Genomic DNA, 12,789 nt, shown 5'->3' on the forward strand with positions numbered 1-12,789 from the left:
CAAATGCTACTTAACTCTTGTCTCATTATATCAATTAATTATTACAATAAAGTACTTTTATGTGATAACTTGATTTAATATAAATTCATAAAAATCATTAATTTAAATAAATATTTAAATTTTTTTACCTTTCCCTTTCTGGTAGAAAAAAGTATTATTGATTGAAGGGAATGAATGGGTGAAAAGATGGATATAATTGGAGAATGATAGAGTATGGCGCATGGGATCACATGTTCCTCTTTCTCAGTACTTGTTTGTCCAATGCAATGCTTTGTCGCCACTTTACCTCACATGCGAAAATTCAACTTTTTCTTTTCTTTTATCTTATCTTCCTTACAAGAACAAATGAACAAAAAACTTGAGTTATTTATGTTGCTTTGGTACAACAGGTTCACTGACAAACCACTTTTACTCTTTACCAAATGAGTTAATTATGTTTTTCTTTAATATGCTATAATATAAAATTGATTTTCATCTTAGATCTAAACTTATCAATTAAATGTTTGTAATATAAAAATAATTGAAATTTATTTTATTATATCTATAACTAATTTAATTTAAAATTCTACTTCATAAACCCACTAAAAAAATAATTACAATGAAGAGTTTGCAATTAAAACAAATTTTTTGAAAAAAGACTAACAATCTTTAAAAAATTAACAATAATTTCAAATACTCATTCTAATCATAATCATTTCCATAGTACTGAACAATCTAAAATTTGAATTAGAAAAAAAATTAATTTTGTATTATAATACAGAAAAAAAAAACATATTTAATATTTAACTCTTACGAAATATATAACATAATTATATGCATTTTTTAATACTTGTATAAATGAAAATATTCTTATATTTGATTATGTGACTATAATTTTATTTATTTTTAATAACAACATTATTAACAATATATATTATTAATAACAAATAAAACAAATTTTATTTTCACTCATTTCTTTTTAACAAAACAACTCTCTTTTTCACTCGCTTTTTTTATTCTTCCATTCCTGTGACAGAATACTCTTAACTTATATTTAGATTAGAAATTTTAAAATACATTATCAAGACATAACATTTTACAAATAAAACAACTCAAATTTGACAAAATTATAATTCAATATATTTTAATTTTCATAAAATTGTGACTCAATTCAAAGATAATGCAATTTAAAATTAGCACTTAAGCTTTGGATGGAATCAAAAGAGAACTGAAACTATCTACTTTTTGTATTCACTCTTTAGAGCAGAGGAAAGGCAGGAGAACGTCACTGACATGAAATGAAATGACACCATAAACATAAACATTTAGCAGGTACGGAGTGTTGCATTCAGACGGCAACAGATATTTTAGACTTGCTTCAAAATATCAATTATCTTACCATAACAATACAAAATCATCACTATCATTCATGCCTGTAAAAATGGACTAGGAACAAAATAATAAATTCGTCTATTATCCAAAGGTCAATGTTTCATATACTCTACCCCTACACTCAAGATGTTACCTCAATTCGACTGCAGTTGATTATGATTTATGGGGCCAGAGCTGTTTTATTTTTTGGAAGAAAAGAGGCCACCATTTGGAAATGGGTCACTAGCAATTCTGCCAAGATATTTTTGGAGTAACACATAGCAGAGTTTTTCATATTTCACAGAATCAAACTGTACAGAAGTAATTACATTTGCAGGCAATCACATGTGACCACAATAATTGTCAGCGTAAAAACACATTCATCTAACAACATTTATGTAATAAAGGTGGCACCAAGACTTGTGGAACCGGTGAAGAGGCATTGATGCGTAAATTTTGAAGCTTTCCATTTCCCATAGCTTTGGAGATTTGGTTGAGTGAATTATAACGCAGACAACAGGCTGGCTATTTGTTAAAAACGATGCCAAAATTCACCTTACAGGAGGAATGTACAAAGTTGTAAAGGTGGAATTCATGCTATTTGAGATATAACTTCACCGGCTTCAGGGAAATGATGTCAATTCATATCCTAAGTTACAGTCCACATAACTTGTAGACAGCTCTCAACTATGAGGAACCAGTCTACGGTGGGAGGAGAGGTTGTTGTTTACCTTTGACAAAGGTGGCAAGCTCTGTTGGTGCTACCACCATTCTTAACCACTTTTGTAGCTCTTCACCCTCAACTTTCTCCTTTTCTGAAGAATAAGCACCACTAGAACATGAGAACTAAGCTAGAATGACGAGTTTCAACATCAGTATCATATACATTCACGAAAGCAAATAATACATCCCAAATTAATTAAAATCCCTTACATGACCAATAAACTCCAGGTGGAATGAACTTGTAAGCCTAAATCTAATCTCCACTCCTACTTGATTGGTTACAGAAGTTCTAAATCCAAACCTAACATAATTCTTCGTGCCATTTCACTGATGGCTTAATGACACAAGTGAAGATACAAGCAACACATGCATGTATATCGTCAGATGAGCCTTCGTTCACATTTCAGGCCAAACAGATAGGGGGCATGTAACATTGATATCAAGAGTTGTGTACTTGAACACGTTCAAGTATAATTGATTATATTCTTTATTTAAACAGTGACCCTTAACCCTAAACATGTCAATTAATCATTTAAGTATGTTTAAAGATATTGCATGTATTAATCACTATTGATTTGTAATGGCCGAACTGCTAAATCACCTAACATTAAGAACAGTAAACATATTACCTTCCAAATCAGCACCAAGACCCTCCAAAACAGTAGGATTTGCTCGAATAATGGAGAGTGCTACAGCCAGTGCAGATTGCAGTAATGTTTGCACCTCTTTTTGAACAAGATCGCCAAGATGTCCCTGTTGAATTCAAACTAAAATCAGCATAAGCAAAAAATTGAATAAGAAAAAGTCACAGAACTGCACGACCTGATCCCTTCCCCAAGGAACTGCTCCCCCAAACTCATCAACTCCACCACTACAAAGAGTGGCTATTGACACAGGGCCTATGGTCTGATTAAGACCATATTCAGCTATAGCCTTGTACGCCATGTCAGTTGCTCGTCGTATGTCATCAAGTGCTCCTGTTGATACTCGACCAGAAAAAACAACTTCTTCAGCAGCACGTCCTCCAAGAAGGGTCACCAGGCGACCATGCAACTCATCAACAAATAGCAAGTATCTATCCTCAGTTGTTGGAGGAATATAAGTAAAGCCCAAAGCCCCTCCTGACCTTGGCAATATACTTAGTTTCTGATGACATACAAGATATTACGGCGTTGAATATCCTTAAAAAGTATTTAATGATGATTAATGAAGAGCAACATATAGATTTCCAAGATATAACTTACATATACACAAGTAGGCTGCAAATTTTAAGAGTAACTTCTACAACTGTGATTGTTTGTTTACAGATAATATGACGATCCATAAAAAAAAATGAAGCACAACCCAAACTTAATGGAGCACGGTAAATACAACACTTTGCTTGCAGAAGCCTCCTATCTAAGATTTTCACAATTTCACCTCACTTCTATTTATCAGATATCTCCAGAACTTTATACATTATTATTCACCATAACAGCTAGAATTTCCAAATATCATCCCCAATGCAAAAATGCTTGAATATTAACCCAATCACCTCATCTCTCATCCCCAACCCAATAAAGATAAGCAAAAACAAGTTAGTGACATTTTTTAGTTACCAGTAACATAGCATCTTCAACCATTTACCTCGACACGTGGCTGTCCAGGAAGAAGCTTTGCAACTGCAGTACCTACTACAGCATGACCAGCCTCATGTCGTGCAACTACAGCCTTCTCACTTCCTCTCAACTTGGCAGTCTTCTTCTCTATGCCCTGAAACAAATAATTCAGTTCATATTTAACACAACCAATTGCAGAACTGAATTTTTTAATTTCATGTTAATTTGACAGCAAGAAAAATCAGACCAAACTACATATGGTAACAGTCAAGTATTAAAAAATTAGATACATAAACATCCAAGAACATTAAAAGAACCAAAGGTCATCAAAACAGTCTATGTCGGCTGTTACTCGAATCCAAGCTAGACTACTTTTATCCATAACATACAACTGTCAGTAGGGCAGTAAAGACCAACTAATTAGAGTGAATTATAGGCCATCGTGAGAACATTTGACTTACAGCTATAGATCTTTCTACAGCTTGGATGAAATCAAGTTTTTCCACCACAATTTTATTTTGTCTTCCAGCCAGTAAAGCAGCCTCATTTACAAGGTTTGCAAGATCTGCTCTGTAACAATGTAACAAGGTATTCAAAATCATGAATTTTACCTTTAGGGAAGGGATAAAAATTGTAAATAGAATCACAAGATTTACCAAAATTAATATACATTCGCTCATATTCATATAAATTCATATATATGCAAGTCAGTCTATTTATAACCCATATTCCATAAATGTGATGCATCATATTCACAAGTCATAGCCCATAAAGTAGTAAAAGCTTAACAACTCCAAAACACAAGTACACAACATGTCAAGTTATAACTAACAAGGCATAAAATTTGAACACCTCAAGCAAATAGTAATATTCTAATCCTAGAGTCTAGATGTCTAATCTAACAAATGTGCCGCATTATAATCACAATGATCCAACATTTGATCCTCATCTTCAGCTCCGCCAACTGGGAACAAGGAAACGAAAAGAAGGTGGGTGTGGGGAACAAGAAGAGAGCAAGAGGGTACATTCAAACAGAAACAGCAAAAGCATAAAAACCCAATTTCAACAGAGAAACAAAGAAATTCAAGTTCAAGCAAAAAATAGAACAGAGACAAAATGATGGGCGGAAGCTGCAGTTCAGTTTTCATTGTTGCAGATGCCTAGTGAAGAAGGGGTAGTTCAATGTTAGAGTTCCCCAATGGAACAAAATGAAAGCAGCTTCAAACAGTGTTGAACCAAATTGGGGGTCACTAACTTTTAAAGCGGGTAAAAAATATCATGTAAAAACATTTCATAGCATACCAGTTCAATTAAAAAAATCACATGCTTTTAGTGATTTGACGAATTGAATCCCCATTTCATTGGTTGTTTGAATCTTTCAGAGGGATTAAAATATGATGTTTTTAATAGCATTGTAAAAAGTACAACAATAGTTTTATCCCACTGGGTGGAAGGTAATGATGAACAAGTTTCCAACTGAAATTCCAATCTATATTTTCAAAAAAGGGAGAGTAGGTGAGCGTGAGCAGCATACTTACCCAGTAAAACCAGTGGTCATACAAGCAATGTCACCAAGGTCAACATCCTTGGCTAAAGGAAGTTCCTTCTTGGAAACGTGAACTTTTAGGATGGCTTCTCTTCCAATCCTATCAGGTGTTTCTACCTAATAATTATGGGAAGTTTATTAAAGATATACATAATGTTGATAATTGTCAATTAATATCAATGTTTAAACCATAGGACGTCATGTATTAAAAATTAAAAATAGAATACAGACCATAACTACACGATCAAATCTTCCTGGCCGGCGAAGTGCAGGGTCCAAGACATCTGACCTATTAGTAGCTCCAAGAACAATCACTGCAGAATTGCTGTCAAAACCGTCCATCTCCTGCCAAGCAACTTTAACAAATTAGTTTTATTAGGGTAGTTTTACTTATTTATTTCTTTACATTCACAAGAAAAAAAATGTCATAAGAATGCTGACAGTGAGCAACTGATTCAAGGTTTGCTCTCGTTCATCATTGCTGACCATGCGAAATTTTCCATCACGACTTTTAGCTACAGCATCTATCTGCATACCAAAAGAAATGTTGATCTGATTAATATAGTAGGTGTGTTTAGGATAACCGTAAAAATGAAATTATTTGAATACTCAATTATTACAATTAGAATCGTGGTAAGTCTGCCAAAAAGTTATTTCAAGACGTGTAATTTCATTTGGACAAAACAAAAAATATGTACAAAGCTTGAAAAGGAAAATAAACTGTTGAGAAATAATCACAAGTTACAAACATATTCATAAAATTAGTTTATTTTTTCAGAAAAAAAATAAATCTTTTACAAATTCCAGCTACTATCTCATACATGCAGCTGAAATTGCAAACAACTTTTCTATCCCAAAAACAGTTGAAATCTTTAATTAATCTTTCCCAAACCACAAAAGAAGAATACACACACACATATATATACCTCATCAATAAAGATTATGGCCGGAGCTTCCCTTTTTGCCCTTGCAAATAGATCTCTAACACGAGAGGCACCCATACCAACATACAATTCCACGAACTCACTAGCAGAACAACTTATAAATGGCACATCAGCTTCCCCAGCCACAGCCTTTGCTAGTAAAGTCTTACCTGTGCCAGGAAGACCCACCTGTAAGATAACCAATAGATATTCACTGCCTAGATGACAATCTAAAGCAATATTAAAAATCTTCACACATGAACAGAAGTTAAAACATTTAAAAAATTTATGCCCAAGACTATCTATGCCATGCACAACACGATAGTGGTCCTCTATATTGCAAGTTAATCATCACTTAAATATGAGAAAATATGTTAGAAGGTACCGGATTAGGATTTGAAAGGATTTTAAAAGATTTTTTGGATAAACAATTCTTATGGTATTTAATTTTGGACTTTTAAACAATACAAAGAAGTCTTGTGTTATTCAGTCACAACTATCAGAATTTTTTAGGAGGACAACAAAATTCCATAATATTCAATAAAAAATACTTGCAACTTATAAAAGTCTTCTAGTATTCAAAAATTACAACTTTCAATAGAATACATTTTACTATGGATTTTTTGTGATTTTTAATACGAGACTTACATAGACACTTATTCTTTCTATTCCAACTAGTTGTCAGAGTTTTCTTTCTCCCATCACACATATCTTTTCTCTTTTCATTGAAGATGTGTCATGGTCGTGTTGACAGATTTTCAGTTAAACCAGTTGACAAATTTTCAACTTCCGCATTAATAGATAATGAAATTGAGCCTATTATTGATATCCAGGAGCAAAGTGAGAAAATGTTAATGTGTAGAAGGCTAGTACAGCTTATATATGTAGGACAAATGTAGTTTAGACGAACATAAAGCTAGAATCTATTAGCTATTAAAAAATTGTGTTGGTTTCACTTTTCCTTGTCAATCCTATCAATTCTTCACTATTTTTTCATTGACTCTGGTAATATTGAATGTTTTCTAAAAATCCATGGAGTCTTTTCAAATCATTTAAAATTTTAAATTCTTACAATATAAATCAAATAAAATCTAAACTAAAAAATCTTGGTCATAAAGGTCTTAATCTTTTAAGTCTTAACATTACTACGTAGTCTTTTAAAATCCAGAAGACATTTTTATGCTAAAATAGTCTTTTAAAATCTCAAGACACTGCCTTAGTGTCAGGAAGTAGACAATCCTGCTGGATTTTTAACCCAGGAATTTCTCCCAAATAAAATTAGACATACGTGACCCATTCTCAAATAATTATTCACAACTATAGAGTTGGCTAATACAACATATGGTTCCATCCTGGTATATGAGTATAATTTTTCAGATATTCTAACTATAACTTACCAAGAGAACACCACGAGGTGGGCGAGCACCAAGCCTTACATATCTGTCTGGATTTCGAAGAAATTCCTGGCCAGTGAACATCAGCATAGTCAAAATTAAAACCATGTACCACCAGAAAAACGGAAAAATAGAATATAAGATTAAGCTGAACAATAAAAGCCTTTAATCCAACAGACTGTAAGTGGTGAAAAATGATAAAAGATTCCAGCTTACCACAATCTCTTCTAACTCCTCTTTAGCTTCATCAACACCAGCAATATCAGCAAAAGTTACTATTTCTCCTTGTTCAGATGACTTCTTACCAGTAGAAGTGCCAGATTTGCGGTTCCGAATCTGACCGGCTGTATGCTGTGCAGCATAAAATTATTAAGAAAAAAATATCATTTTAAAGTTATAGGAAGCCTAGGTTGTATGAGAAGGTCCAAGGAATTAAGAAGGGACAGAATGCAAACTCACACCTGAGAAAAGCTCACAGGGACTCTATGGAGAAGCCCTGCAAGCACAGCAGCATAAAACAAGGCTATCTGTGAATATGAGAATGAAGTCAGTATGCCACGTGTGATGTGTCATATAGTTATGGAATCTACCTCGAAAATCAAGGAAATGTATAACTAATTGGGATAAGCAGATCAATATTTTGAACCAGTGACAATATTGAATTGATAATTCAATACTAGTGAAAGCGAAAATAACCTAGTCATAAACTACAAATACAATAATGCATACTCAACAAATTTCAAAATGGCTTTTGTTATTTTGTGCAGATTGTTCTTATGAATCCAATATAAAAGTTAGCTATTATTAAACCATCAAGGTAATTCATGCTTTAAGAAATTAGTACTCCAAATAGGGTTCTTGTGGCTTTCTGAAAATTATCCTTCTAAACTGGCATAATGATTCACAGAGGATGGGAGCTGCAATCACAACTCTAACTTCTCTTCAAGAAGAAAACACTTAAGTGCTAACATTTTAGTCCAGCCCCTTCACTGTAGGTATTGATATTGACACTTGAACTACTACGCAGAGTTGTCTTCTAACTATCAACTATAACTTTTGACCTAGTAGTAAGAGTTTGATTCAACAATTGGTACAGATTCAAGGTCAAGAGTTCAATTTTCAGTGGAACAATTGTTAAGCGGGAGATTTTGAAAGTTGCATCAATTATGCATAGACCAAGTGAGTCAAGTCACAATAGAAGAATTTGATTCCCAACTGGACAATTGCTAAGGGGGAAGATTGTTGCAAGGTGCATCAATTGTTCCATAGGTCATGTGAGCCAAGTTACAACCAAATTGTAGTGTTTGGGCTGCTACACTCTTAAGTAGAAAGAGTTGTACCCTACAACTATATTTTTGGCTTTGCGGTAAGCACTTGATCAAACCAAACCTTCCCTAAACTTTAAAAAAATATTTGGTTGCTTGTGCTACTCATGTGTACCTCAAGTTAAGCGTGACAAGCTTGACAAAAGGGCTGAACTAAGAATATTTATAAGCTACAGCACAATCTCTAAAGCTTATAGTATTTTTCAGCCTAAAACTGGGAAAATTCTTAAAAGCAGAGGTATGCATTTCACGGAGGACGAAAAATGGTGTCGAAGTGACTCAAAGAAGAAACAAATTGTTGCACTGGAGGTTAAAGATAGAGTAGATGATACACCCGTTCGAGGACAAGGTTGCTTTCTGACATCTACCAGAGAAGCAATGCAGAAGTCTGCAATATAGCTGTGTGAACCAGACAGTTTTGAAGAAGCTACTATGGAGCAAAATGGTAAGCTGCAATGAAAGAGTGAGATTTTTATTTGTCCCAAAGAATATGCAAAGAAGATCCTAAATAAGTTTCAGCTAGATGAACGTAAAATAATGAAAACTGCTATGAATCAAAAGTAGATGCTCAACAAGGAGGATAGAGCTGATAAAGTTGATGAAGCACATTTTAGAAGCTTGGTTGGATGTCTAATGTATCTTACATCCACAAAGCCTGACATTTTATTTCCAGTTAGTGTGTTGTCAAGATTCATGCCCTGTGCTAGTGAACTGCACTTTGAGGCAGCAAAAAAAGTTGTGGGATACATCAAAGGGGCGGTGTCAAGTACTACCAAGTACAAGACTTCAAATTATTGGTTCAGGTGTTTTCTCTTGGTGATCCAACTGAGTTTATTGCAACTGTGAATCAAGTTATTTGGTTGAACAATACTTTACAGACTTTGGTCAGAAGCAAGATAAAAGCATAGACATTTTTGTTGATAACCAAGCAACAATTTTGACTAATCCTGTGTTTCATGGGAAGACCAAGCATTTTAATGTGAAGTCGTTTCACTTAAGAGAAGTTCAAGAAAATGGTGATGCAAGCCTGGTTTACTGCCGTATAGCAAACCAAGCTGTTAACATGGTCACCAAATCTTATCCACTCAGCAGTTTGAATTCCTAAGGAAGAAGCTAGGAGTTTGCCACCTCCAAAACAAGAATGAGTGTTGAGAATGTGCCTTTGGATGTTGCATATATTTAGGAACGTTTCTTGCTTGTTTCAGTTTGAATAAATTAATTTGTTTTGTTTCATTAGCCATTAGTAGATTAGCTAGCTAAGTTATTAGTGTGATTACTAGAATCAGTTATTTCAGAATGTATTTTAATTAAGTTGCATTAAGGTAGTAAGATGCTAGAGAAAGCACTTTCTGTTGCACTCTATTCTTTCATCAAGTTCTGCAACTTCACAGTTTTATCTTCTGTTAGCCACTGCTTTTGTTCTTTTTAAACCAACAAAAATAACCATAATTATTGTACCTCTTTCAGGTCTCAAATAGAATATTGCATACTAAACAAATTTCAGATGGTTTTTTGTATTATTTTGTGCAGATCCTTATGAATCCAATAAAAAGCTAGCTACTATTAAGCAATCAAAGTAATTTGATGCTTTAAGAAATTAATACTCCAAACGGGGCTATGGTGGCTTTCAGAAAATTATCCTTCCCAAATAGTATAAAGGTTTACAAAGGATGGGAGCTGCATCCACCACTCTAACTGCTCTCTTCAAGAAGAAGGAAACACTTAAATACCTAGATTTTTAGTCCACCCCCATCATTGTAGCTTCATTCTGAGAAATAAGCATAATTTGTATTCCTCTTTCAGGTCTCAAATTTATTTATTCAAACAACTGTACACACTGCAACAAGAACATTAAGCTTCAAAACACCATCCTGCCCCCAAAATAAGGTAAAAGAAAATAACTAGGGTGGTGTAAGACTGACGGTAAGTGAGAGATTGAGGTAGTTATTTGTAGAAAACACCTACCTTTAGTTTTGTACTAAAACTCCAGGATGAAAACTATGTGTAGAAAATTAATGCTGGTAGTTACTAGTTAGTTCCATGTTAGAAACTGCAGGATGGTAGTACTGTGAAGAAAATAACCACGTATAGATACGTATTAAGTGTATATATCTGATAGTAGGTTTTGTAAAAGAATACCCACTATAGGAAACGTTTGTTTTTGGGAAAGCAGGTGTATTGTTAGATTGTGTATGATTTCAATGTTCATCATTATACTTTGTTACTTAATCAATTGGTGTTCTATCAGAGGCTCTTGATATCCAATTCCGGGATCAACCTCCTCACAGAACAAAAGCCCTGTCCCGCTGTGTGAAGTCGGCTAAATGGATCGTATGGCGCCATGGCTCCAAACTAAATCCAGATAAGCTAGAACTTACATTAAAAAGTTTCCAGCACCACAGTAATAATGCCTAGTTCTAGTTTAATTATCAAACTTCATATATCTCTAAAATCACACACAACACAAGTGTTGCCACGTGCTTACCAGTGCAGAGTTAAAGAATCCGCCAGATCGCTTATCCGGGGACCCAAACTCCACCTTATTGTCCAGCATCTTTTCGTAGGGAGTTCTGATATCACTTGGCCTTGTGGTAGTGTAAACTATCCTCTTAGTTGGTGCAACACTCTTCACCAAAGATTCTGATTCCTGCAACCTAGTAATACTACTACTGCCACCACCACCATTCCCTGCAATAACATCACCAACACCATCATGGCTTGTTCCAACATCAGCCTTCAACTTGAACATGATGTGGACCCCATCCACCTCCACCTTCTGCACCTGGTCACTATTGATCCTACTCAAAAACTCACTATAAGGCACACTCACAAACACCGTCGCAGCCTTAGGATCCGACCCGGGCAGTGGGATTCCGGGTCGGAGCAACCGCATGACGAAGAACCCAATCCCTATTTGCAAAAGCAGAATTCCAATTTCCTGAACCTGAATCAGTGGCTGCCACCGCCACCTTCGCCAACGCGACCACCACCCGCCCTTCCCCCGGTTCGAACCGGCGTCATCGTCGCCGGTCTTCTCCTCGCCGGAATCCGCCGCGGAATCTGGTTCTCCGGCAGAACGACACGCCCATGATGATCGGTGGTGACCCCACAAACCGTACCTAAGAGAATCGTTAGGCGAATTTGGGAATCGAAAACGACGGAGGGTGTCGTCGAGGGGGGGAAGGGAAACCCTAGAATTTGCGCGGGAAAATGGTTGGTAGGGTTTTAATTTGGTGTGGGTTAAAGCTGAGAAATAGTGATAGTGATACTCTAAAGGTAACATTCGAAGCGAGTGAGAGAGACCCAGATACGAAATATCGGAACTTAAAACGTGGGTATTGGAGTTTGCAGGGTTGCAACAATGGTGGGTGAAGAAGAAAGAAGAAACAAGAAAGAAGAAAGAAGAAAGAGAATGCTATTTGAAAAGAGAATGAAAACCGTTGGATTGAGGGGGACTTGGAAGATCTGAGCCGACACTCTAGTCAATGGTCAATAATACTCGCCATCGCTCATGTTTTGTTTCTCTCGTGCGTTTTGTATTTTTGTACTCTTTTTCTTAATTTCATACGCACGCCATGGACTATGCATGAGATTACTATGCGTTTTGATAATTTTTTATTGTCAAAAACAAAACTTGTGCTTTGTTTTATAAATAAAATGGCTCGTGTCATTCTAAATAAAATAAAGGTTTAATTAAGCTTTAAGGATAAATTTAATTTTTTAATATATTGAGTATTAAAAAAAATATTTTTAATTCATTTTTTATTATTTAATTTTATTGTTAATAGTATGTTTAATATTAATACAAAAAATAGTATTAAAGACAAATAAATATGGTAACTAAACAAAGTTAATAACAAAATTAAAAGGTGAAGATTCGATTTGAAAATATAGAATTTTGAGTATTTAATAAATTAATTTTTTTAATAA

General features: G+C 34.7%; 1 protein-coding gene across 4 annotated transcripts; it reads right to left on the minus strand.

Annotated features, from left to right (window-relative positions):
- Nucleotides 1-1,613: 1,613 nt before the first annotated feature.
- LOC137831449 (ATP-dependent zinc metalloprotease FTSH 7, chloroplastic) lies at nucleotides 1,614-12,417 on the minus strand. Of its 4 annotated transcripts, none has more exons than XM_068639128.2 (13): nucleotides 11,345-12,417; nucleotides 7,996-8,061; nucleotides 7,751-7,885; nucleotides 7,538-7,603; nucleotides 6,144-6,329; nucleotides 5,659-5,745; nucleotides 5,449-5,562; nucleotides 5,210-5,334; nucleotides 4,133-4,241; nucleotides 3,700-3,825; nucleotides 2,896-3,219; nucleotides 2,703-2,826; nucleotides 1,614-2,165 (listed from the first exon to the last, which is right to left on the minus strand). In XM_068639128.2, the coding sequence occupies exons 1-13, from the start codon at nucleotides 12,140-12,142 to the stop codon at nucleotides 2,053-2,055; spliced, it is 2,373 nt and encodes a 790-aa protein (XP_068495229.2). In that variant the 5' UTR covers nucleotides 12,143-12,417; the 3' UTR covers nucleotides 1,614-2,052. The 4 variants fall into 4 exon arrangements, with proteins under 4 accessions (XP_068495229.2, XP_090159461.1, XP_090159462.1 ...); XM_090303335.1 differs by having other exon boundaries at nucleotides 6,144-6,310; nucleotides 11,345-12,306; XM_090303336.1 differs by having other exon boundaries at nucleotides 5,449-5,573; nucleotides 11,345-12,247.
- Nucleotides 12,418-12,789: the final 372 nt, after the last annotated feature.

The sequence above is a fragment of the Phaseolus vulgaris genome, chromosome 6, assembly GCF_051622355.1.
Source record: "Phaseolus vulgaris cultivar YP4 chromosome 6, ASM5162235v1, whole genome shotgun sequence".
Taxonomy (NCBI): Eukaryota; Viridiplantae; Streptophyta; class Magnoliopsida; order Fabales; family Fabaceae; genus Phaseolus; species Phaseolus vulgaris.

Coding starts and splice junctions, on each gene's coding strand:
- LOC137831449 (XM_068639128.2), bottom strand. CDS start 12,142: ATGTTACCTTTAGAGTATCACTATCACTATTTCTCAGCTTTAACCCAC. Junction 8,062..11,344: donor GATTCTTTAACTCTGCACTG/GTAAGCACGTGG, acceptor TCATATTCACAG/ATAGCCTTGTTTTATGCTGC. Junction 4,242..5,209: donor ATGACCACTGGTTTTACTGG/GTAAGTATGCTG, acceptor ACATTGTTACAG/AGCAGATCTTGCAAACCTTG.